This window comes from Saccostrea cucullata, unplaced genomic scaffold (genome assembly GCF_032062105.1).
Source record: "Saccostrea cucullata isolate Sc308-1 unplaced genomic scaffold, CSIRO_AGI_Scuc_v1 ctg160, whole genome shotgun sequence".
Classification (NCBI taxonomy): Eukaryota; Metazoa; Mollusca; class Bivalvia; order Ostreida; family Ostreidae; genus Saccostrea; species Saccostrea cuccullata.
Genome location: NW_026938254.1, coordinates 801,262 through 827,240, shown reverse-complemented (window position 1 = coordinate 827,240; position 25,979 = coordinate 801,262). Strand labels below are relative to the sequence as shown.

At 33.7% G+C, this 25,979-nt stretch overlaps 1 protein-coding gene across 2 annotated transcripts; it reads left to right on the top strand.

Annotated features, from left to right (window-relative positions):
* Nucleotides 1-6,738: 6,738 nt before the first annotated feature.
* Nucleotides 6,739-25,650, top strand: LOC134249806 (threonine--tRNA ligase 1, cytoplasmic-like). 2 transcript variants are annotated; one of them, XM_062732174.1, is made up of 20 exons: nucleotides 6,739-6,839; nucleotides 7,100-7,150; nucleotides 10,209-10,390; nucleotides 10,599-10,714; nucleotides 11,085-11,211; nucleotides 11,555-11,675; nucleotides 13,173-13,237; nucleotides 13,640-13,718; nucleotides 14,266-14,412; nucleotides 14,555-14,653; nucleotides 14,770-14,865; nucleotides 15,159-15,229; nucleotides 15,327-15,489; nucleotides 16,299-16,436; nucleotides 16,859-16,936; nucleotides 17,024-17,124; nucleotides 18,905-19,012; nucleotides 19,250-19,322; nucleotides 24,895-25,009; nucleotides 25,382-25,650. In XM_062732174.1, exons 1-20 carry the CDS (start codon nucleotides 6,780-6,782, stop codon nucleotides 25,531-25,533), a joined length of 2,142 nt encoding a protein of 713 aa, XP_062588158.1. In that variant the 5' UTR covers nucleotides 6,739-6,779; the 3' UTR covers nucleotides 25,534-25,650. The 2 variants fall into 2 exon arrangements, with proteins under 2 accessions (XP_062588158.1, XP_062588157.1); XM_062732173.1 differs by having other exon boundaries at nucleotides 6,810-6,945.
* Nucleotides 25,651-25,979: the final 329 nt, after the last annotated feature.

Genomic DNA, 25,979 nt, shown 5'->3' with positions numbered 1-25,979 from the left:
ATGCACATACACTTCTCGCCTTGTATTTAAATATATTACAGGGGCGTAGTATCCGGGGGGGCCAGGGGGGGCCAGGCCCCCCCCCCATTTTTTCCCAACCTTACTTACACTATAGGAAATGTTAATTGAAAGCCTGGTTGGCCCCCCCACTTTTAGAAATGTACCGAAAATGTTGCATAAGAATTGGTACTAAAAGTAGTTGACACTGAGTTTACCTACCTCCCTCCCCCCCCCCCCCCCCCCCCCCACGAAATAGGATTTTCGACTTTGGGCAACTTTTGCCCTTTTTTTTTTTTTTTTTTTTTTTTTGCTTGTCAACTTTTTCGGGTAAGTAAAAAAAAATTTTCTCTGCCTGGCCCCCCCACTTTCAAAAACGATGCTACGCCACTGTATTAAGAGGAAAATGAAACGCAGCGTGACATAATTTGCGAATATTTTTGTTTAAAAAGCCTAATTTAAAAACAAGAGGTCACCTGAGCAATTGAATTGGATCGTGTTTTAAACCAAAGGCCATGAAATTCACAATTTTGAAAGAGGCGCCATTGCTTATCATAACTATACATTTAGCTTTTAGCTTGCTTACTTTGGTTACTTTATACCAAGAGGTAGATCAAAGAGTCAAAGAGAAAATGCATTTCCACTTTACAACCAGTTGTGCACCCCACCCCACAGGAACCACTGACCCCGGGGCACATATCTAAAAATTTTGGAAATTTTTAGGTCACCTGAGTCACTCAGGTGACCTATTGCTATCCGTTTCCGTCCGTCGTCTTGCGTCGTCCATCGTGTGTTAACATTTGACGGTTTCAGCTTCTTCTCTGAAACCACGTAACCAATATCAACCAAATTTTGTATACAGCATCTATAGGTGAAGGGGAACAAAAATTGTGAATTTTATGGTCCCCGCTCCCCTGGGGCCTTAGGGGTAGCGCCAAAACCACTAAAATTAATGCAATCTTAAAAATCTTCTTCTTTACTCCTGGACATCAAGCCGTCAAACTGTTTGCATGATTGTAATCAGCATTGAGTCCTCTACCAAAATTGTGAAATTCATGGCCCTGGGGTCAGGGGTTCTAGTGTGTGTGTGGGGGGGGCTAAATAAGTATATAGTGAAAATGCATCATTTCTTCGAAAATCTTCTTCTCTGCTCCTGGGTATTAAATAAACCAACTAAGTACATAGTTATGATGAGCAAAAGTGTCCTCTACCAAAATTGTGAATTTCATGGCCCCAGGGTCAGGGGTTCTGGTGTAAGGGCGGGGCTCTTTTGATTATATAGTGAAAATATATGAATTCTTTGAAAGTCTTCTTCTTTGCTTCTGGGTATTAAATAAACTAACTTAGTGCATAATTATGATGAGCAAAATGCCTCTATCTTAATTGTGAATTTTATGGCCCCAGGGTCAGGGGTTCTGGCGTTAAAGCGGGGCTCTATTGATTATATAGTGAAAATACATGAATTCTTTGAAAATCTTCTTCTTCTCTGCTCCTATGTATTAAATTAACTAACTAAGTGCATTGTTATGACGAGCAAGAGTGCCTCTACCAAAATTTTAAATTTTATTGCCCCAGGGTCAGGGGTTCTGGAGTTGAGTGGGACTCTATTGATTATATAGTGAAAATACATTAAATCATTGAAAATTTTCTTCTCTGCTCGTATGTATTAAGCAGATGAACTACCTGTATAGTTATGATGAGCAAGGGCCCTAAAAATTGTGAATTTCAAGGCCCCAGGTCAGGGGTACCATAGACTGGGGGGTGGGGGGATGGGGGCTGTACTTATATACTTAAAATGAATGGTTTGAAATCTGCTCCTTGGTATTAATCAAATATTTTTAAAAAGCAAGGATGCCTTTTCAAAAATTGTGCAATGTGTGGACCTAGGCCTAAGGGTCAGGGTTTCATGTATGGTAGGGGCACTACTGATTATAGCTGAATATTACTGATTAGTTGAAATGTATTTTTTGTTCACCTACCCTGCCTATGTGTATTAAGTAACCAAACAAAGCAACTGCTAAGTGTATATTATGGTGATCAATGGTGCCTCTTTCAAAATTGTGAATGCCATAGCATCTGGCTTAAAACATGAAACAAATTCAATCACTGGAAAGTTTTTGCATAATGCTCAGGTGACCTGTAAGGCCCATGGGCCTCTTGTTAATCATCAATTCTATTTAATCATAAATGGTTGATTAATACCAAAGAGCAGATTTCAAAGCATTGATTTATTTTCAGACTATGTAACCCCCAAGTACCCCTGACTCAGGAGCCCAGAAATTAACCATTTTGGAAGATGCACCTTTTATCATCATTAATATGTACTTAGAACATTGGCATAATACCCAGGAGCAAAGGAAAAGATTTTCAAAGTATTCATGCATTCTCACAATATAATCATTAGATCCCCGCCCTAACACCAAAACCCCTGACCCAGGGGCCCTGAAATTCACAAATCTAGAAGAGGCACTCGTACACAGTCCACTGGTTTAATACCCAGGAGCAGTGGAAAAGATTTTTAAGAATTAATGTATTTTCACTATATAATCAATAGAGCCCGCCCTAACACCAGAACCCCTGACCCTGGGGCCATGAAATTCACAATTTTGGAAGAGGCAGTGTTATTCAACATAACTATGTACTTGGTAAGTTTATTTCATACCAAGGAGCAGAGAAGAAGAGCTTTGAAGAATTAATGTATTTTCGCTACAGTATATAATCAATAGAACCCCACTCTAACTCCAGAAACCCAAACCCAGGGGCCATGAAATTCACAATTTTGAAAAAGACATTCTTGCTCATCAAAACTGTGTACTTGGTTAGACTGTTTGATACCCTGGAGCTGAAAATAAGATTTTAAAAGAATTTATGCATTTTCACTATATAATTAATAGAGCCCTGTCCTTACTCCAGAAACCCTGACCTGACCCCGGGGCCATGAAATTCACAATTTTGATAGAGACAGCCTTATTCAACATAACTACTAATATTTGGTTTGTTTATTAAATAAAGAAGATTTTCAAAGAAATGCATTTTAGCTATATGGTCTATATAGCCCCGCCCTTGCACCTAAGAACTCCTGACCCTGGGGACATGAAATTCACCATTTTTGGAGGTATATGTACTTGGTTAGTTTATTCAATGCCAAGAGCAGAGAAGATTTAAAAAGAAAAAATGCATTTTCACTATATAATCTATTTATAATCTATTTAGCCCCGCCCTAGCACTAAACCCCTGACCCCAGGGCCATAAATTTCACAATATTAGTGGAAGACTCAATGTAGATTACAATTTTGCAAACAGTTTAACTGCCTGATGTCCAGAAGTGAAGAGGGAGATTTTTAAAGATTGCATCAATTTTAGTGGTTTTTGGCCCCACCCCTCAGGCCCCAGGGGGGACATGGACCATGAAATTCACAATTTTTGTTCCCCTTCACCCATAGATGCTTTATATTAAAATTGGTTGAAATTGGTTGAGTGGTTGCAGAGAAGAAGCTGAAAATGTTCAAATGTTAACACACAACGCACGACGACGGACAGAAACGGATAGAATAGAAAATTCAGGTGACCTTAAAAAAATGGTCAGAGGGGAATTTTGATTACCGTGAATTAAGGTTACCTAAACATGAAATGTATGACTTCACATGGGAAAAGGTAAAGCTAGAACAATTTCCAGTTGAGTTTGGACTTATAGTAAAGCGTGGAATTCTCGACGTTACCTAATTAGTTTCTCAAATTTACACAGCTTTCCTTCACTGTTGAAAAATACATACGATAGAAATTCGGCCGAATGTCAACTGGTGTAGCAAATAGGCAATTAAAAGTTCTCGCACGGCACAGAAGCGGGGCTAAGTCGTCTCACCGTTGTCAACAACAATTCAAAGTTCTTGATGTTATTAATTTCTTAACCAATGAGAATCTATATATTCGTCATTTGACAGACGCTAATTACATTGCGCCGAGAATACCACGCCTTACTGAAAGTCCAAGCTAACTTGAGAACTGTAATAAAAACACGTGCTTATTGAAGAGGGCGGGGTTTGTTAACAAAGCTCGTAGTACAACTATAATTCCCTCAAGAATCAGTGAATCGGAAGGAAATGAAAACCTGATCCGTGACTCATAAATTTACACAAAATTATCACAAATCAGCTCAATATCAGAAAACATAAAAAAGTGCGAAAAACCAGGTTGGGCGGAGTGACAGAGGAGGAGGAACATTTTGAAAATTACCTTTGCTAAGTCCCATCCGGTTTCACCGGTAGGAACTGATTTATTTTTCATTTTAAAAACTGCATATTTATGAAGTTCACATACAGAAAAATAATTTGAAAAGGTTGTCTGTACCACTATATGTCACGCTGGTGGGATGTCGCGTCTCGTTAGATCTGATGATCCGCGCCTGTCAACTCGACGTGATACGACCCTTCGGATCAAGTTACTGTTATAATAATATATATGTATCAGCAAACACAGTTTGAGAAAAATATGAAGAATTTAAATGAGTTTAAGATTAAAGGGAAGATCCAGGTAAAAATCAAGATGTGTTTGAGAAACACTCAGATGCTCCCGTATGGCAGCTTATGGCAAAGGTTTAAGTTTCCAAAATGAAAAGAAAATTCCAAGGTCAGGATTAAAAGGTCGAAATTGCTGGTATCCAATGGAAAGCCTTTTCAGAAGGAATACAGATGTGAAACATGAAATCCCTAGTACTTTCTGTTTGAAGGGTATCGCTAAGGTTAAAGTTTTTTTTTAAGTTGGTCAAACTCTGAGGTCTAGGTCAAAAGGTCAAAAAAAATTATATCCATTGAAATTTGTCTTAATAAGTACACATGTGAAGTATGAAAGCCCTAGCAACAACTTCAAAAGTTATGGCCAAGGTTAAAGTTTGGAATTTTTTGTAATTTAAGTGAGTCAAATTCCTAGGATACGGTCAAGAGTTTACATTTTGTGGTATGCAAGTACACCTGTAAAATATAAAAAGCCATTAGCCCCACCCACTCAAAGGTTGTGGGCAAGGGAAAAGGTTTTGCGGACAAACAGAAAAACAGACAGACAGACATGCGGACAGAGCAAAACTATATACCCCGAATCTTTGATTACAGATTCATAAAAAAGATGAGCTTTTGAAACACCGATGCTTCCGTTTTGCGAATGCAAGTCGAACCCCAAGTTCAAGGTCAAAATTGTTGGTGTCAAGAGGAAGGTATTGTCACAAGAAATACATTTTTAAATTTGAAAGCCCTAAGTCCTACCTGTTCAAAAGTTTTGGCCAAGATTAATGTTTTTTTATAAACCGGATCAAATTCTAAGATCTGGGTCAAAGGTCAAAATTGTTGGTATCAGGACGAAGGTCTTGTCACAAGAAGTACACCTAGGAAATACAAAAGCCCTAGTTTTAATTGTTTAAAAGTTATGGCCAAGGTTAAAGTTTTATAAAGTGGGTCAACTCTAAGGTCAAGGTCAAAAACCTTGATATCAATTGAAAGGTCTTGTCACATTAAAGGCAAATGTGAAGTATAAATTTCAAATTCTTAGCTAGCACGAACTGTTCAAAACTTATTGCCAAACTAAAAAGTTTGTAGTTTTGTGCAAAAGTGTGTCAAACTCCAAGGTCAAGATCAAGAGGTTAAGTTTGGTAGTACCCGAAAGAAAGATCATGCCACAAGCAGGGATCGAAATTAACTTTTTTGGCCACTAGCAAATTTTAGCTTGTGGATTTTTGTAACTAGCAAGTTTAAAATTTAATTTCACTTTAGGGCCTCACAGGAGCCATAAAAAAAGAGCCATAGCTGCCTTACCGACGATACGGCCGACTCAAAGGTAATCCTTTTCAATTCAAGATCAACCTACATGTATGTAATCATTTGTGGACCAGTGTTATATTTTCATAGTTGCAAGTTTGTTATATGACAATCATTTACTTGTTCAATGCTCTTATTCTAAACAAGACTTTGAGAAAATAATATAAATATAAAACAAGATAGCAGCTATGACTTTGGGTCATTAAAATAGTTTAGGACTTATTTTCCCAAGATAGTTTCAATTAAGGTGTAATGTTGTATTATATATCTCTTACATTATTTATAAATGTATTATAAAATGATAAAAGAAAACATAGGAAAAATGCACAGAGAGAAAAAAAAATAAAATCATAGCGAAATAAGAACGAAAAACACACAGTAAGACTCGAACTCACGATCATTATGTTTACAATCCAGCAATCATACTACTACGCCACGAAGTATTGAAAATCGCTGGGATAAATTTCAGACAGATTGTTGAATCTTAAAATGATCTTGAGAAGAAAATTAAATACATATTTTCAACATTTTAAATATGAGGACCACCTTTAACCAAAATTATCTAAATGTAATGAAGTGCAGTCATATCCAAATAAAATTATTCAAAAGTTGTTTCTCTGGTTAAGGGTGGTCTTTTGCAACAGTTCGTCATTGTTTAAGGGGGGTACCTCAGTATTTACTATATTCATATAAACTGAACGATTTTTATATGTATCATATGAAGGAACTATTAATATTTGAATATTATTTTTGTGTGATTTGCTTTAGGGCTTGTATAAACTAACTTTGTAAGACAAAGTTTTGGTTAAACATTGTATTTAAAAAATCACTACTTGAGTAGGAGAAAGTGACTATTAAAATAAAATGCGCTAGGGCTTTTTCAAGGCTTGACAAAGTCCGAATTGATCATAGTACGTGCTAGTTAAGAATCGGCACTGAACCCCCAATGCACATGCGCAAAAGAACTGTCGTGGCAGCATGGCCGAACAGAAAGTAGAAGAGCAACTTGAAAAGATGAGTGTGTCTGATCCTAAAAAGGCATGACAATTTTCGTCTTCAAAATCAATTCAAAATGCTTTCAAAGTCAATTCTCTTCCGTATTTCAAGGAAACTAGGGCCAAAGTTCCTTGCTAGCCCAAGCAGGGTGTGTTTTTTCTGGACCCGATTTCATCATCATTCACTAATGGCATAATATTTGGAGAGATCGATCTTGACACAATATTTCATCAATTATTATATCAAAATTGTTTGTATCCACAGGTAACAATTAGTGTATTACTTGTTTTGTTTTAAATTAGGGATCCAAATCGAAGAAAATGGACAAAGAGACCAAAGGCAAATTGAAAGACGTAAGTTAACTGCGTTATACGAATTTCACATTCCTAAGAGTTATCTCAAGTTGTCGGCGTAACGCTCATTTTCCCCACTTTGTCCTTTGTAAGTTACCTGTTAATATTTTCAATGTTCAGACATTATCAAACAATTTCGATCTGTACCTGTATTGCCAGAGTATGGGGCAACATAAAAAAAAACATAACCATATGAAGGGTAACACGAATCACCGGAATGCCCAATTTTGTAATCACCGAAATGCCCTTACAAATCACCGAAATGCCCAACAAAATCACCGAAATGCCCACACATATGTTTTTACATGATGTTTTTCATAAAAATTAATTCTTATTTTTATCATTAAAGCATAACTGACGGTAAAATTAATTATTTTCAGGTTTTGTGCTCGCGTACTTCAAAGGGAGATAACTCGTATTTGTTTCTAGGAAGCAAGATCTACGGAGCCTAATCATGCTAATATATATAATAATAATGATATTTCTCAGAAAAAAAAAATGATGACAAGTGATTGTCACACGTCACGATTATTGTTTTATGACCTTTGATTAATAATGTAATGTTAAAATATGGTTTGTATAGGTTCCTAGTCTTAATTTTTATAGTCAAGTGCACATGCTATTATTACAGATACATATATCATACGTACACTGTTCATTTAACTAGTTGAAGTTTTGGGGAATTTTGATTTGTTTAAGTTTTTTTTATTAAATGTTTGTGTCCTTTTCTTTTATTTTTTTTCTTTCTTCCTTTTTAATTGACTTTTTGTGAACCAGGTTGGACAATTTATACGCCTGCCGACGCCTGTCTGGGGAAATACATGTAGGTCTGGCGGTAAAATCTAAATACCCGTCATTATTTATGGAGTAAATTTATCTTTTATAAATATCTTATTTTAAGGACTATAAAGTTAATGTTTTACCAAACAAAATGAGAGAGAGAGAGAGAGAAGGTACCGGTAAACCAACTCCTGTGATAATTTACGATCGATATGAAAGATTTTCAAAAGACAAATGCAATCACAAAAGAAAAATAATAAGTTTTTAAACTCTGTACTACGTTAAGCAATGAAAATGTTTTCATTTTTTAAAATAAATATTTATTTTAATTTGTTACTGGCAATTGATTAGATACATTGTCAGTCAGGTCAATTACGGATCGTTCCTCTTGTATTGTGGCAAATATTTCGGAAGTAGGAAGTGCTTGATAAATCATGTAATGTCTATATTCCACCCATTCAACAACTTAAAAAAATTACGGTAAATTGTCAACTTTTACTATTTCATTTTCAATTGATGTAGTAAACTGTTCATTAGCAAATTTAAAGATCCCCTTTCCTGTGTTTGTATAACGCACGTGCGTACTTTCGGTCACTGATTGTCATGTACCTGATTATATATATATGTAACATGACATAAGAGTACTACACACCTGTCTCTAGATCAATTAATTAATCACTGTGTATACACAGTAAACATATTATTTCAGACATCCAATTGTTTCAAACCAATTGAACACAATAAAATCAAATTAATTTTGTCTTCGTTCTTTTTTCTTTTATAGTAAAATATGAAACTTCCAAAAAAGTTTGTTATCTTATATAACAAAAATGAAATAAATATTTAATTTTTATATATTCTATTAAATTTCTTTCAATATTGCAGTTCTTTTCTGTGCTGAAATGAAAAAAAGTGTATAATGATTTATTTTCCGCAGAAATAGTGTGAACATAATTTAATGTCATTTATTTACGAATTGGATCAGCAAAACTTTGATTTATACATGTAATATTTATCATACACTATCAACCATTTCCATCGATCCTTGTAAATTAAATAATGTACCAGGGACATATATAAGTCCCTGATTATACCAAGCTTATAATCTTATAGTTCAGTGATTAAAAAATAAATTTTGATTAAAGTCGTATATGGCATATATTTTTGTTTACATACTATAAACGTAAAATTTTTCTATTTGATTATAAATGTAACTTAATATATACATTGTTAATATAGGATTTTCTATTAAAATTACACATATGTCCTCCTTTTTTTAGAAATCAAGAAAATACGTCAACAATATTACAAATAATTTTTTTATAAAGAATAACTTATTGTTAGGAATATATTTAAACGAAAAAGAGGGAAAATTAAAATAAATAAAACTATTTTGGCACGTGTCTTTAATCAGTGAGAGTTATCTTTCTTTGATACTTACAGGCACATATCTTCAAATAAAAATACTTACGCTAAAATTATGAAATTTTTACTTGGTATTTAGGCTTTAGAACAGTTAATTCCATCAATATTTATTATTTTTTTGTTTATTCTTGACAATATAAGGGGCTTTTCGGTGGCATTTCGGTGATTTCTTGGGGCATTTCGGTGATTACAGGGCATTCCGGTGATTCGTAGTACCGCCATATGAACATACTCATACAGAATTTAATTTTTAAAATTAAATTTTTCACTGATTTGGAACTGAAATATCCCCACGTTTCTATATTTAAAGTGAATTTAAACTGTGTCTGATATTTAATTCTGAGTAAAAAAAAAATTGGTTATTGTTTTAAATCTCAGATATCTATGAAACCCGATCAATTTAAATTGTGTAATTTACAGGAATGTCCTTTATTGTATAAAGTAACAAAACAAATAGAAAGATCTTAGTAATTTAAGTTAGTCTGAACTTATCAAAAATATGCCATATATGATTTTAATTAATGGTGTTATTTTAGTTTTGGCAGTTTATGCTTTACCACAAAGCATACACTGTCCAAACCCATGTTATTTCAATTTAATTGCTATAGACAGTCTGCATTTTCTATGTAATTTGTCTATCCGTCAACCACTTATTTCGCACACTGCTGTTGGTATGTTCTATGTTCAAATGTAACTTCTCCTTAGTAATAAATTCAAGCAAATAGAAGTAGAGTCTTAAGGAATTCTGGTTTCCTTTCTCCATCTGGTATAAAGATTAGTGTAACTAGTTTGGTTAAAAGTTTTATTTTTAATAATAATTTTACAAAATGCTATAAAGTAATTCATTTTACAGTTGGTGCCTCCTCCAGAATTTATAGAACACAGAGAAAAACTGTGGCAGCAGCTGAAGGCTGATTATGATAAGTGGGTGGCTGCTCAGCCCCAGGGTCCCATCAAAGTAACCCTCCCTGACGGTAAACAGGTGGACGGGCAGGCCTGGAAAACCACCCCTTACGAGGTCGCCAAAGGCATCAGGTGAGAAATAACAATCCATCTACGATGAATAAAAGTTTTATGAGTGTTCTGATAAGACTCAATGATTTTTATGAACTAAGATTACATTTAATGATTTTGTAGTGAGTTTTTGTCACATTTTTTACATTATTAGATATTAAACATGGTGCATTTCATATTGGTGAAGTGCCCTAATTGACAATGTATTCATATACTTCATTTTCTTTAGCCAAGGTTTGGCTGACAACACTGTTGTGGCAAAGGTGAATGGAGAACTATGGGACCTGGACAGGCCTTTTGAGAAAGACTCAACCCTACAATTGTTAAAGTTTGATGACAAAGATGGTAGGAAATTTTAGATTTAGATAAAAATTGTGAAATTGCACTCAAAATTGAAATATGAAGTTCATGTTAAAAAAAAATAATTCGAGTGAATTAGTTTAGTGACTGACATCAGATACTTGTTAAGATTTGTAGAAAATTAACCAGTAAGAACAACAATTCCTGGTCAATAGGCTTTTATTTATAATGATGAATAAAAATAAACAATACTTTCTGAAGCGATGAAACTGAAAACAGTTTAGATCAATGTTTGGTTTTGACAGTTTTTTGTGAGTTTTATTTCAGTGTGAGTTTTATTGTTACATAATTGGAAATAACATGTTAGGTATTGTTTGTAAACACTATTTTTATCTCTGTATTGTGTGTTTTTCAGGGGAGTATGTTTTCTGGCACTCCAGTGCTCACATACTAGGGGAAGCTATGGAGAAATTGTATGGTGGACATTTGTGTTATGGGCCCCCTATAGAAGAGGGATTTTATTACGACATGTTTTGTGAAAGGTATAGTCCCTCTAAATTTTCTGTTTTTACTCATAATTTTTTTAGGTTGATTTACATTCACACCAGTATGAAGTGTACCTTTGTTCATTAATTGCCAGTAGAATCAACAAACAGATTGTTTCATTTGCACACAATACACATCACCATCAAAGTTTTTATAATGAAATAATGATGCATCCATAAAGTGTATTGTCTCATGCCATTATCTGGGTAATAAATTGTTGTTGAAGTGTTTTTTCTTCTGCAAGGACATTGGCTATTAAACTGGTAGTACAACTAGTTATTATGGTAGTATCAAATTTGGCATTACACATTTTATTATTAGAATTTTATTTTTTTTCAGTGCTGCAGTGTCCAGCAATGATTTCAGTAGTATAGAAGACAAAGTCAAAGGAATAATTAAAGAGAAACAACCTTTTGAGAGACTGGAGATGAAAAAGGAGGATTTACTTAAAATGTTTGATGTAAGAATTTTAACTGTTGTTTAATAAGGTATCCATATGAGTGAAAAATATTGAGAGGGATGTTAAACAACAAACAATATAGTTTGTGTAAACAAGGAAGTACTTATTTTATATTGAAGTCATGGAACATGGGGGAAAAAACTATCATAGGAAATTGAAACTTATTGTACTAAAAGAGTTTCCCATTAAAAATAAACATATTTCTCTAAAGAGTAATCAAAAAGAGTTATATATGACCAAATCATATTGTATAGAGGTGTGTGAACTCAAAATGTCAGGAATACTGTTAATCACAGAAGCTTGCTCAGCAACTGCAGACAAATTAGTCAATCCAGCAGAGTAACAGCAATAATGTTTATGTATTTGATTTTGACCTTAACCCTTTCAACACTGTAGACCTCCACAACGGTCTGATAAAATTTCTCCTTTCAACACGGTAGACCGTTGTGGAGGTTTCAGACACAAAACTGAAAGTAACATGTTTATTCTTAGAAATAGAAAGTATTCTCTGCGCAAAATCTTCGCTATGAATTATGGGTAGATTGATATAAACATCCTGTAACAAATATGGCGGACCACATGGCAAAAATCATGGAAAAAAGGAAAAATTAGACGAATTTTAAAGGAAACAAAGAAACTAGCAAAATGGCGGTAAATATCAAAATGTCTGATGTTTCTGGTGACGAAATCTTAAGAAAATATGGGGATTTGGACATTATAAACGTTCATAGACATTAAAGATATGCCTAATAAACATTGTTGTGAAAGGTAGTAGGAGAAACTCGACTTGGAATCGGACTATGAAGGCTCCAAGACGGACCACATTTATGAAGCCCCGGACTTCCCTCAATATACAAGAACATCATGTTTTTATTTATTTATTTTTTGGACTTACTTTTTCAAAGAATAATGACATATTGCATATCATTTTAATCGGGAATAATTTCTCTTTTAAACGATGGTAAGAACTTATGTGATTTTGAAACTTCATAGCAGCAAATTTATCAAAATATTACATAAGATCATTCAAAATAAGACATATTATTTTTCATTGGCGCTTTTGTCTTGTTAAATAATTTTAAATGCATATAAATTTCATACCATCTAAAAGAAAAATGTCTTACCTTTCTTATGATGTGTCTTTTATTAAAATATTTTAATAAATAAAGGAGTTATTGTATTTTTTCTAACGGCAGATGAATTTTCCAATGATGGCTTAAGTTACTCAGTGTACTGGGGTTGCTTGATAAAAGTTACTCAGTGTTGAAAGAGTTAACAGGTTTAATGCTGTACATGTAATTTGTGGAAATCAAAATAGAATAAATATATGCTTAAAAATTAGTCATAATTTGTGATTTCAAGTTAAGCCCCATTTTCTTTAAGTTTGAACATATATTGATATCGAATTATATAGTGTACCGGTATATATGCTGATATTAGCTGTACATATGTGTCAGTGTTGCTGTACAGCTAATATCAGATTGTGCTTTATTGTAGTACAATAAGTTTAAACAGAGAATTCTGAATGAGAAAGTCACCACCCCGACCACCACTGTATACAAGTAAGTAGTCTATCCACAGGCAGAGTTCACTACGATGTTCCCTTCTCTTTTACTGTTAATCACTTTTCATTTGCGAGAACTTTAATTTCAAGACAGTGTGCTTGTGAAAATATCCTTCTTGCATATATGTTAGTATTCCTATGGATTATATAGGGCAATAACCAAAATTTGTGAAAATTTTGTCTCGCTCATAGAGAGACAGTGACTGTCTCACGAAAATAAGGTGTTGCTAAATTTTAGTGTTTTCACTTTGCATTTAAAATTTTTATAATTTTGACCTCAAAAAATGTAAAAAAAAAAAAAATTAAGAATATTCAATATGTTTCAACCATTGAACAGAAATGTAAAAATATTCAATTCTTTATATGTCCTGAATGCCATTGATGTGTTGATATTTTGTAGATGTGGACCATTAATTGATCTGTGTAGAGGACCACACGTAAGACACACAGGAAAAATCAAGTCTTTCTGTGTCACCAAGGTAAAAAAAAAAAATAGATTAAATACATAAAATTTGATGCACTAGTGACTGTGAATAACAACTTAAGTAACTGTTTATAAGCGGACAAGATGTTATGTAGTTAGTATATTTTTACAGAGCTTGTCTACCAATTGGGAGCAATTAACACGTACATGTACTTAGGTACTTAGTATCTTCCTACAGAGCTCTTAAACTTACTGGGAGCAAGGTAGTCTGTAAATTATACATATATATACATGTACTTCGGTAGTTGGTGTAAATTGCAGAGCTCATTCACTTACTGGGAATGATGTACTGTACATTTACATAGGTAGTATATTCATACTTAGGTAGGTGGTATATTTACTTACTGGTAGTGATGTACATTTACATAGGTAGTAAATTTGTACAGAGCTCATCCATTTACTGAAAGTAATGTTCATGTATTAAATAAAGTAGTTACTATATTCTTACAGAGCTGATCTGTTTACTTGGAGTAGTGTACATGTACTAAGGTAGTTAGTATGTATACATGTACTGGTATTTAGGTAGTGTGTATTTTTGACAGAGCTCAGCCACATATTGGGAGGGTAAGGCTGATGCTGAGTCTCTACAGAGAATATACGGAATCTCATTCCCCGATCCAAAGCAGCTCAAAGAGTGGAAACATTTCCAGGAAGAGGCCGCCAAGAGAGACCACAGAAAAATCGGCAGGGTGAGTTCACTGTCTACTAATAAGGAAAAAAATGTTAAGGTCTCAGTGCTGAATGACAGGAGTAAGTGTAAGGAGGTATAAAGTGAGAAAATCAAACAGGTAAGATCTTATAAGGAATTAAAAAATAACTTTTCTGTTTTAGGAACAAGAACTTTTCTTTTTCCACGAGCTCAGTCCAGGAAGTTGTTTCTTCTTACCAAAGGGAGCCTATATATACAACACCTTGGTAGACTTTATCAAGGTAAGCTGAAGCTGGTTGTATTTTCTAGTAAGCTTACTATGAAGAAGTAATATGACTCGCTCATGTTGACTGGAGGTCTCAGATTCTTTGTACTTTGACATTTATCTGTTTGATAGAGTGAGTACAGAAAGCGAGGGTTCCAGGAAGTTGTGTCCCCGAACATCTACAACTGTAAACTGTGGGAAAGATCTGGCCACTGGCAACATTACGCGGTACAAATGTGAAAGCTTTGTCTCACATCTCATTTTAAGCACGGAATCACAAAGTCACACAAATTTAAATAAAAAAATTCAACCTGCTTAATTTGAAGGTTTATAATGTAGAGATTTCTCTTTGCTGAACATGCTATGATTTTCTTTTAAAACTTGATGTTTAGAGTTTTTCCCCTTTGGTCTAATTTGTTTAATTATCACAGCGATGTTACGTTAAATTTGTGTTTGAGTAACATTGAAATTAATGGTTAATTGTGAAAATGACCTCATGTTAACATAATTTCTTTTCTTAGGAAAACTTGTTTCAGTTTGATGTTGAAAAGGAAAAGTTTGCTTTGAAGCCAATGAATTGTCCAGGACACTGGTAAATACTGTGGGAAACATTGTCTTGGCATTATATTCTTCTTGTTTTTTTCTGTTTAATTGTTGATGACATTTTGTGTCTTTAAATGATTTTCCAGTCTAATGTTTGATCATCGTCAGCGGTCATGGCGTGAGCTACCCCTCAGGATGGCTGACTTTGGGGTGTTACATAGAAATGAGCTGTCCGGAGCACTCAGTGGGCTCACTCGAGTCCGCAGATTTCAGCAAGATGATGCTCACATATTCTGTATGCCTGAACAGGTAAGTTCTTCAACAAAAATTAAAAAAAGGTGGTTTCATTGAAAAAATTTAGTTTTTATTTTGCAAATATCCTGCATCAACGAATTGAATACTTTTGCACAAGTATTGAGCAACTGATATGTTACATGCAAACTTCTTCAGCTACAATATATAAGAGCTTTTGCTCCTTGAAATATTATAAGCAGTTTTTCTTCCCCTGAATCCAGGGCTAAGTTCTTTCATTATGATCATGAACATGTTTTTTTGGCAAATTCATACGAGTAAAGAGAATTTTAAAGAGAACATACATTTTGGTGGTTTAACCCTACACCTCAAGTCCAGAGGGGGAAACAAGCACTAACAAGTTTTTACAATATGATCTGTATTGCTTTGTACCAAAATTTTGTTACATCTGGTAAGTTTCAGAGCTCATAGCATCTCTGGTGAATTGAGTGACTTGGGTAACCAAACATACAAATTATTCTTTACCACCTCTGAAAGGTGACAAAGTTACCTACTTAGTCCTCACTAACTCTGAAAGGTCACATAGTATTCTATTTAGTCCTCACTACCTCTGAAAGGTGACAAAGTTACCAATCTAGTCCTCACTACCTCTGAAAGGTGACAAAGTTACCAATCTAGTCCTCACTACCTCTGAAAGGTCACTTATAGCTATAATTAGTTCTCACTAACTCTGGAAGGTCACATAAGTATCAATTTAGTCCTCTGAACTGTGTCTATCAGAAAATTATATCCCAAATATTTAGAAGGAAATATTATTTTCAATCCTATGTAATTAATGAACATTTTATTTTATTTTTTTTTTCTAGATCAAGCAAGAAATGGCCGGATGCTTAGATTTCCTTAAGGCTGTGTATGATGTGTTTGGTTTCACCTTTAAGTTGTATCTGTCTACCAGACCAGAGAAATATCTCGGGGAAATCGAGATGTGGGATGCAGCAGAAAAGGTAGGTTACTTAGGAAACTGTCTCTAGCTAAGGACATCAAGATGTTGATCACAGTGATTGGTCAACTTTTAAAATGTAACATCATTTTAGGGAAATTCCTAAGTTAAAAGCAATTCTTTATTTGATTCTTTCATGAGAGGTTCAAAGTACATAATCTTTGAAGTGGTTGTATTTCTTCCTTCAAAGGTGTCATTCAGGTTTTTGTGTTTGTAGTTCATTAATACAAGTGTAACTGCAATCAATGTATAGTGTCTTGAAATGGCTTGAAATATTTTGTTATTTTGACTGAATTCCAAAATTCCAGAAATGAGCCATTTTAGACAAAAATGTAAAGTTTAGCAACTGTTGGAGAGTTTAGATGAATTTTCTGTATGTTTTAGCAATTGACGGAGATTTTAGATGTATTTTTCTGTGTGTTTTAGCAACTGTCGGAAAGTTTAGATGCCTCCGGGTATAAATGGGAGCTGAATCCTGGAGATGGTGCGTTCTATGGACCCAAGGTACAGCTGAGAATTTTATTATTATATTAGGACTCCTTAAGGAAAGAACTCGATGAATTCATAAAAGTTTTTCTTTTGTATGTACAGATTGACATTATCATTATGGATGCCATGAGGAGGCCCCATCAATGTGCCACTATTCAGCTAGATTTCCAGTTACCTATTCGCTTTGATCTTCATTATGTCAGGTAATTCACAGTTAAGGTGTCCATTGGAAATATAGGCACTTTGTTGTGATAAAAAATATATTCTTTATCGTGATGACCTTTCTTTTGAGTACATTTCTAATATCTTACAAATGAATCTTACAAATGTGATTTCCATTTGTCACTGTTTTAAAAAGTATTGTGAATAGAGTAAATAAAAAAAAGTGTTTTTATAACAAAGCAAAACTGTCTATACATTTACATGTTTTGCTGTATAAATAATTTTTGTCTGCAATCTTGATTTTTAGTACAAAGATGCAAACTTTTAGAATGAAATATTTTGCACATGTAAATTGCTCCAGTCAAAAGATTTTAAACATATCATTCAACGCCAAAGCCTTGTACATGCATTTCACAACTGATAATCATAGATCCTACATTTTCATATCAAATCAATGTAGTTAAACATGACAAGCCTTATTAATCGTCACTCTGGTACATGTATGTATTTGGGTAATTGTTTAGTATGTAATTCTATTAACAATACCATATATACCCTGTCTTAGTGGAGATAGTATAGTATGTTGTTCTATTAATACTGTCCCCTGTTGTAGTGGAGATAGTATAGTATGTTATTCTATTAATGCTGTCCCCTGTTGTAGTGGAGATAGTATAGTATGTTGTTCTATTAATGCTGTCCCTTGTTGAAGTGGAGATAGTATAGTATGTTATTCTATCAATACTGTCCCCTGTTATAGTGGAGATAGTATAGTATGTTATTCTATTAATGCTGTCCCCTGTTGTAGTGGAGATAGTGTAGTATGTTATTCTATTAATGCTGTCCCCTGTTGTAGTGGAGATAGTATAGTATGTTATTCTATTAATACTGTCCCCTGTTGTAGTGGAGATAGTATAGTATGTTATTCTATTATTCTATTAATGCTGTCCCCTGTTGTAGTGGAGATAGTATAGTATGTTATTCTATTAATGCTGTCCCCTGTTGTAGTGGAGATAGTGTAGTATGTTATTCTATTAATGCTGTCCCCTGTTGTAGTGGAGATAGTATAGTATGTTATTCTATTAATACTGTCTCCTGTTGTAGTGGAGATAGTATAGTATGTTATTCTATTAATGCTGTCCCCTGTTGTAGTGGAGATAGTATAGTATGTTATTCTATTAATACTGTCCCCTGTTGTAGTGGAGATAGTGTAGTATGTTATTCTATTAATACTGTCCCCTGTTGTAGTGGAGATAGTATAGTATGTTATTCTATTAATACTGTCCCCTGTTGAAGTGGAGATAGTATAGTATGTTATTCTATTAATACTGTCCCCTGTTGTAGTGGAGATAGTATAGTATGTTATTCTATTAATGCTGTCCCCTGTTGTAGTGGAGGTAGTGTAGTATGTTATTCTATTAATGCTGTCCCCTGTTGTAGTGGAGATAGTGTGGTATGTTGTTCTATTAATGCTGTCCCCTATTGTAGTGGAGATAGTGTAGTATGTTATTCTATTAATGCTGTCCCCTATTGTAGTGGAGATAGTGTAGTATGTTATTCTATTAATACCGTCCCCTGTTGTAGTGGAGATAGTGTAGTATGTTATTCTATTAATGCTGTCCCCTGTTGTAGTGGAGATAGTATAGTATGTTATTCTATGAATGCTGTCCCCTATTGTAGTGGAGATAGTGTAGTATGTTATTCTATTAATGCTGTCCCCTGTTGTAGTGGAGATAGTATAGTATGTTATTCTATTAATGCTGTCCCCTGTTGTAGTGGAGATAGTATAGTATGTTATTCTATTAATACTGTCCCCTGTTGTAGTGGGGGAGAGGAGGGGGAGAAGAAGAGACCAGTCATCATACACAGAGCTGTCCTGGGATCTGTAGAGAGAATGATTGCCATCCTCTGTGAAAACTACGGAGGAAAATGGTAAAGTACCAAGTTATCAAAAATCTCATTGGAAAAATTCTGTGCTTGTTTAAGACTATTAATGTAACAAAGTTCAGTTTATATATCAGGGTGAAAAGATATCCATATTATCTAAATGATCTTTAGAAATCAACTTAAGAGTTTTGTTGTTTGTATTATTTTAGGCCTGTGGAGTTCCTATTTCCTCTCTTGTCCTTAGTACTATGTACCTATTTATTCTGTTCTCTGACTTTTTAGGCCTTTCTGGTTGTCTCCCAGGCAGTGTATCGTTATCCCGGTGGCTCCACCTTTTAATGATTACGCTATTCAGGTAAAATAAAATACAGAGACTGTTTCCATCCTTAAGGATACACCAAAGGTTTCCAAAGGGCAAAATTTAATTTGCTTGTAATTCTTTCATTAACAAAGATAACATACCCTAAAATCTTGAAAATAAGCCGCGGCTTATTTTGAGTTTTGGTAAGAAAGTGGGGGCTTATTTTCAAGACCGGCTTATTTTCAAATTGCGGCTTATTATCAATGCAAAAAACTGGTAAGGGAAGAGAGCACTCTTGTATTCATTGGTGTTTCCCGGTGTACGTTCTTTAGGATTGTCTACTTTATATTTTGAGAATGTCGATCCCGAAAAGTTAATTTCATTGTATACAGCGTATGAATTTATTTGAAATATAAACTTGTTTTAAAAAAATTAAAAATAATATATAAGATATCCGCTTGCAATTGAATTACTTGATATTTAATCAAACTAACAGTCTAACACATATCTAAACAACTCAACTATACGGTACATTGAAATTTAATTACTACCAAGCCCTGCCCGGCGATCAGCAGGTTTCTTGCTTCGGGCAGTATTACCTGGCAGTTCAATGCTTTACAAACAAAAACTTCCTTTTATCCATTTACTTATTTAATTACCACCCCAAACACATCATTAGCTTGTACAGGTCTTGATGAGATAATTATTGTTCTGACAATTTCATGAAAAAAAAATCACCGTTTAAGCTGGTTCCGTAATCAATTTTTTTTAACCAGCGCGACATGATTACTGGTAAAAAAAAAAAGAACTTTATAAACAACCCTTTATTTTGTAATTTTACATAAGTTTATTAGTAGCTACAGACTTAGTTCTACTGTGACATCGTTATATGCTGTATACAATGAAATTGACTTAGTTCTTAGACTTAGTTCTACTGTGACATCGTTACTCGTTCGTACTATGTCATATGCAGAAATTGGTAAAGGTTAACGAATTAAAGAAAGATAACTTTTTATTTTGCACAGTAAATAAATATCGAAAGTTTTCACTTGTCAGATTTTTAAGATGAGATAATCGTCAAAGGTTTAACATCTTTCCTAAATGGCATTGTCATGACCGGCTTATTTTCAAAACTGGCTTATTTTCGAGTAATTTTTAATGCAAGAAATGGGTGGCTTATTTTCAAAACCGGCTTATTATTAAATCCGTCTTATTTTCAAGATTTTAGGGTATTAAAAGTATATATCATTTGAAAGCTTGTTAAATTCACTATTTTATGATCTTAATTTAAATTTTCAATTTTATCTTATTAAAAAATTATTAATATTTTAATGTAAATATTAGTGCATTTATATTTTATAAATCAACTTTTTTGTATTCCACCTCTCAAAGTCAAAATTTTGCCTCAATGTAGACTAAAGATTGAACTTTAAAACCGTATCTCAGATTTTTGATAAATCTTCTTATTCAAAAGTTACATCCATTTGTCTTTCAATGTTACCAATTTATTAGCCTAATTCTACATTTCCCCCAATAATTCGAGAACTGAGCAAGATATCAAAAATCTGAGATACGGTTTTGTGAACACACATTTGAGACGCATTCTGGCCAGTTTTCAGAGAAATTGGTCAATAAATAAGAGAGCTGAATCCTTTCAAATAATACCACCAACTGTCTGATCTTACTTTACAGTAGAGGGCAAAAACCCGTTACACAACAAAGTCTGCCAAAGCTGGAAATATATGACACCTCAGAGATTCAGCTTTGGATACCTGTCACTTATCGATATTTCCTATGCATATTCACAAGAATGGGAGGTTCTGTTCTTTATTTAGGTGCTTTTAATGAAGTAAAATAGGTTCAATTCTGAATCAGAAAGATTTCCCGGCAAAATGGCAAGAGCTAAGCTCCACCTCCTATTTCATGGTCATTAGTGACCTGTTAGATCTCCTTCCCTAAATCTAGAGTCCCTGTAGTTTAATTACTGATAGCCTCTGTGTGGCTAGTGAAGAATTCCCCAAGTGGTCACAGTGATTTATTGCTCATTTCAGAAGCAGGCAGTTACAGACCAAATCAGAAGCTTCAATAACGGCACATTCACATGTGTTAGTGTTTATGTTTGATTATTGTTAAATAATTAGAAAACCGTTTAATAATCAGCAAGAATTTTTCATGCATTATAAAGCAGTGATTAGCATTGTTTTCTTAGCCAAAAATCTCAAAATTGACAAAAATCTTGAAAAAAGCCTTTGGTGTATCCTTAAATAAAATGTCTAGGAGTTATGTACAGAACAAAATTTAATTTAAATAGAGCCAATCGCAAAACCCCTAAAGGATTACATTGTTTGTGACGAGCTGACGCTTTGCTTGTCGAGAACTTTAAATTCTACGTCACATTCTTGCCACATCAAAGGAAGTAGCCGAGATAGCGTCTCTCCCACGCTAAAGTCGGTCAGCTGCAATACACATCGCCGACGTTTAACGAGTTTACAAAAGGGGACAGAAAACACAAATCTTATTAAACAGTTTAAAAAGAGCATTATTTATATTATATGCATTTTTTAGAGTCCATAATAAATTAAAGCCTTGAAAATTTAATTTTATAGCATTTACCATTTGTGTATATGGCACGGTATATATGCGATATAAAAGGATGTACATGATCAATTTAAATTGCTGGGTTTTAAGTATTCGTCCTGGTCATTCTTGGATTGTGTAGTATTTTAATTGTTTCAAATCACTAGTACTGTTGATGTGAAATGATTTTTCTGTGGAAAAGAGAAATATTCCGTTTAAGTATCAAACCATGAACTTGAGACTTAAGAACTTAGTATACATAGATTTTTTTTTTACATGTATACCCCAAACAGCCGTATTATATCAGTATGATATGTACTTGTACTTTAAGTATCCATATATAAAAGAACATTTCTGTCAAGAAGAGAAGTATGTCTATTCACAATTGTCAATAATTATGTCAAAATACTAAATTAGAACGGGTGCATAGTTTTACTTTAAAAAATACACACATGAATAACTCTCTCTCTCTCTCTCTCTCTCTCTCCAGGAAACGTTTCAGTGGATATATATGTATTTCACTGAACATTGCATCAGTGATGTTTAAAATATGATCAGGTATTTTCGTTAATTTAGCACTCAGTCTCTGATTTTTTAATTTTCAGTAAGCACACATTAAATCCATTCTGATTGATCATATACGACATACATGCACTGCTGCAGAGTTTTTTTAAATACTGTGCATTATGTAGAAAAGTACTCAAAAGCACATTTTTTGCAATCCTTTATAAAACTGAGATTTCTATAAGAACATGTAAATACCCATAACAGGGAACCCATACTGAGCACTACGTACGCAGAGTTTTTTTTCAAACAGCAACATATCCCCCATATATGGGGGGGGGGGGGGTTAGCATGGAAAAAAAACAGGTGCGATTTCAGCAACTGTGGGACAACTTTATCAAATGCTAAGACAACTTTTAATAATTATGCGATTCAATGAATATTTATATTGTACTAACGCAGTGGAACTACAAGAGGCCCATGGGCTACATCGCTTACCTGAGCACCGTGGCTAAGAAAATAGCAGAAATCAGCTTAGTATTGAAAGTTTAAATCCATTAAATCCATAAGTGGTCCCAGGGAGTATATGTGAACAAACTTTAATCTTCACTTCTTGAAATTTTCTTCCATAAGTTTCAACATTCTTGGCACTGTGATTCTTGAGATGATTTTTAAAACATGTCATCAATTGCAAATTTTCATATTTTCTGAATTATCTTCTCTAAGAAGTCGCCCTTCATTTGAATAGACTTGAATACCATTTACCAAAAAATGCTTTGTTGCAAGTTTGCTTAAAATTGGCCCAGTGGTTCTAAAGAAGAACTCGAAAATGTGAAAAGTTTAAAAACGGATAAATGGACATCGGGCAAAATGTGATCAGAAAAGGTCACTTTGAGCTTTCAGCACAGGTGAGATAATAAAGACTAATTGATATTAACTTTGTTGTGTTACATACAGCACAGACAAGTAAATTGGCGAAAAAGTATAAGGGGGAGGGGGTATGCTCTCGTTTAAATCCGATTCGTTTTTTCCCTTCAAATACGTTAGATCTGACGGGCACATAACATAAGGGCCAGCCCTCGACCCACCCTACTTTTTTTTCGTTTCAAACATATTGTTCGAAAGGTTCATTGAAAGGCTTTACGCTTTAAGATACTTTACAACCGCTTAAGTAAACAGTTTCATGTTATTTTAGTACATGTATATACTAAAAATATCAATTCGTGAAAATTATTGTTCATGTTATTTTAGTACATGTATATACTAAAAATATCAATTCGTGAAAATCATTGTGCATTTATTTTTAATTTTTTTCGAGAACAGTCTATTTATTTTTCAAAATCTGCCAGGCCCATCTCTAGGAATTAGATTTAGGCTTTTTGACATAGGCGTCGAAACCGAGCGAGCGGAAAGTGGGGGGGGGGGGGGGGCTTATCCAAAGTTAGACTTAGTATAGACATTGAACATTGCTGCGTAGGTATACCCACGAAATAGGAGTTTTGTGTTTTGAAAATACACATCCCTTGTTTTTGTTTGTGTGCTGGTTTTTTTTTTTTTTTTTTTTTTTTGCTTCTCAGGTTATTTTGGGAGGTCTAAAAAAAATTCCTTATAAACCCTTAGCCCCCACTTTAATTTGCTTCCGACGCCCATGATAATTAGATATTTTCCGTCGTTTGGTATTAATTACCTTGTACATACAACATTCGTTAAAACTTAAAAATAAATTGAACTTCAATCGTTAAAATTTGAAGGTAAATCGACACGTCTTCCCAGGCCTTCCCTCTTTATCTTTTCTCTCGAATATACGCATAAAGAGGGTATCAATTTTTCACCAGTATATTTTGTACCAAATTGCAACAATCTCAGCATGCATGACTTGGGTTGATACGCGTAACTAATAAATCTAATGATCAATGAATCATGCACTACTCGACTTTTATATTTGTTCGCAAATATGAAAAAAAAAGTAAATTTTGCGATAATAGAATAAAATAATCGACCAATGAAATATTCGTAATGGACTGAAAAAAATCTTTACATTTTCAAATTCAAGGTTTAAAAAAACTTTTTGTTTAATTCAAGGTTAAAAAAAACTTTAAACTTTGCAGGTAACATTCAAGAAAACGACATCGTGACTGTCTACTCCATTTTTTGAACCCCGAAAACAAGCTGTATGTTGCAGCTGACCGACTTTAGCGTGGGAGTCGCGATCTCGGTTACGTCCTTTGATGTGGCGAGAATGTGACGTAGTATTTAAAGTTCTCGACAAGCAAAGCGTCAGCTCGTCACAAACAATGTAATCCTTTAGGGGTTTTGCGATTGGCTCTAAACTTCTTTTTAACAATTTCAATTTAAAAGGTTTAGATTGCTAATGACTTAAGACAGCTTTCTTATGAAATTTTTGTTAATAAGTTTTTAATCAGAGGTAATTCATTTTTCATTATATTGAATATATATGTGAATTATCAATTAAATCTTGTACATAAATATCATGATGTTTGAGAGCAGTTACATTAAATGTAGTTACCTGTACTTTTGTTTTTAGGTTCGAGATCAGCTACATAATGCTGGATTTATGTGTGAAGCTGACGTGGATGATGGCAACACACTTAACAAAAAAGTCAGGAATGGACAGTTAGCTCAGTATAATTTTATTCTAGGTGAGTCGGGGAAACTTTGACAGTGTTCAACTGTGCCATTCAGCTATTGTATTCAAAATCAAGAGGATAAACATCTTTCAACACAAAGAATTATGATGGACACAGTTCATTTAAATATATTTATGAATTTGGTTGTAAATCTGTGATTTTAATCTAATTAAGAGAAAATTAGCAAATTCCAACTAGAAAAAAAAATGTGTTTTCATATTTTACATTCATTAAATCATCAAATATATTTGAAATAACTGAGTATCAGTGAACCTTAAAACTTTACCATTGAAATCTGTATTTACATGAGAGATTCTCTAAGTAGATATAAAAGTAACAAATAATATTTTAAATGAAATTAAGATGGTTATACATTATTTTTAGTTGTTGGTGAAAAGGAGTTTGAAAACAAGACAGCCAATGTACGCACCAGAGGAACAAAGGTACACGGTGAACACAGCATAGAAGACATCATCACAAAATTCTCCAAATTCAAGAACTCTCGATGTGCTGATGCCGAGGAGAAGTTTGAGTGAACTCCTCCCGAGATGACATTATTTATTTATTTCCTGTCACTGTGATGAACTTGTGTCGCTGTTTTGTTAAAATCATGATAAAAGCAATAGTAGTGCTTGTTACATCCAAAATAAAAATTGGCATCTGTATAGAAAAAGGACAAATTTATAAAGATGAAATTGTATAGTGAAATGCTACTAAAAAGTGGGGTTGTAAATTTAAAAGTGGGATATTAGCAGGGTATTTTTAAGTTCATATTAGTTAACAATTTAATTAAGCCTATCTTTAATATGGTGCACATATTTTTTTGATTGATTCCAGTCCTGTGTTAGATTAAATTGTTAAACTACTTAATATTGAACCTAGAAATTTTATTCATAAACTCTAAATGTGAATAAACACTAAAATGTTTCAAGATTTAATTTATTTTCAATTTATACAATTATGTTCAAGTACATATACAATG

Excerpts from the sequence above, each read along its gene's own strand:
- LOC134249806 (XM_062732173.1), top strand. The coding sequence starts at position 6,874 with ATGCTTTCAAAGTCAATTCTCTTCCGTATTTCAAGGAAACTAGGGCCA. Across the intron at positions 10,715-11,084 it reads AAAGTTTGATGACAAAGATG|GGGAGTATGTTTTCTGGCAC; the intron begins GTAGGAAATTTT and ends TGTGTTTTTCAG. Across the intron at positions 13,719-14,265 it reads AGTCTTTCTGTGTCACCAAG|AGCTCAGCCACATATTGGGA; the intron begins GTAAAAAAAAAA and ends TATTTTTGACAG.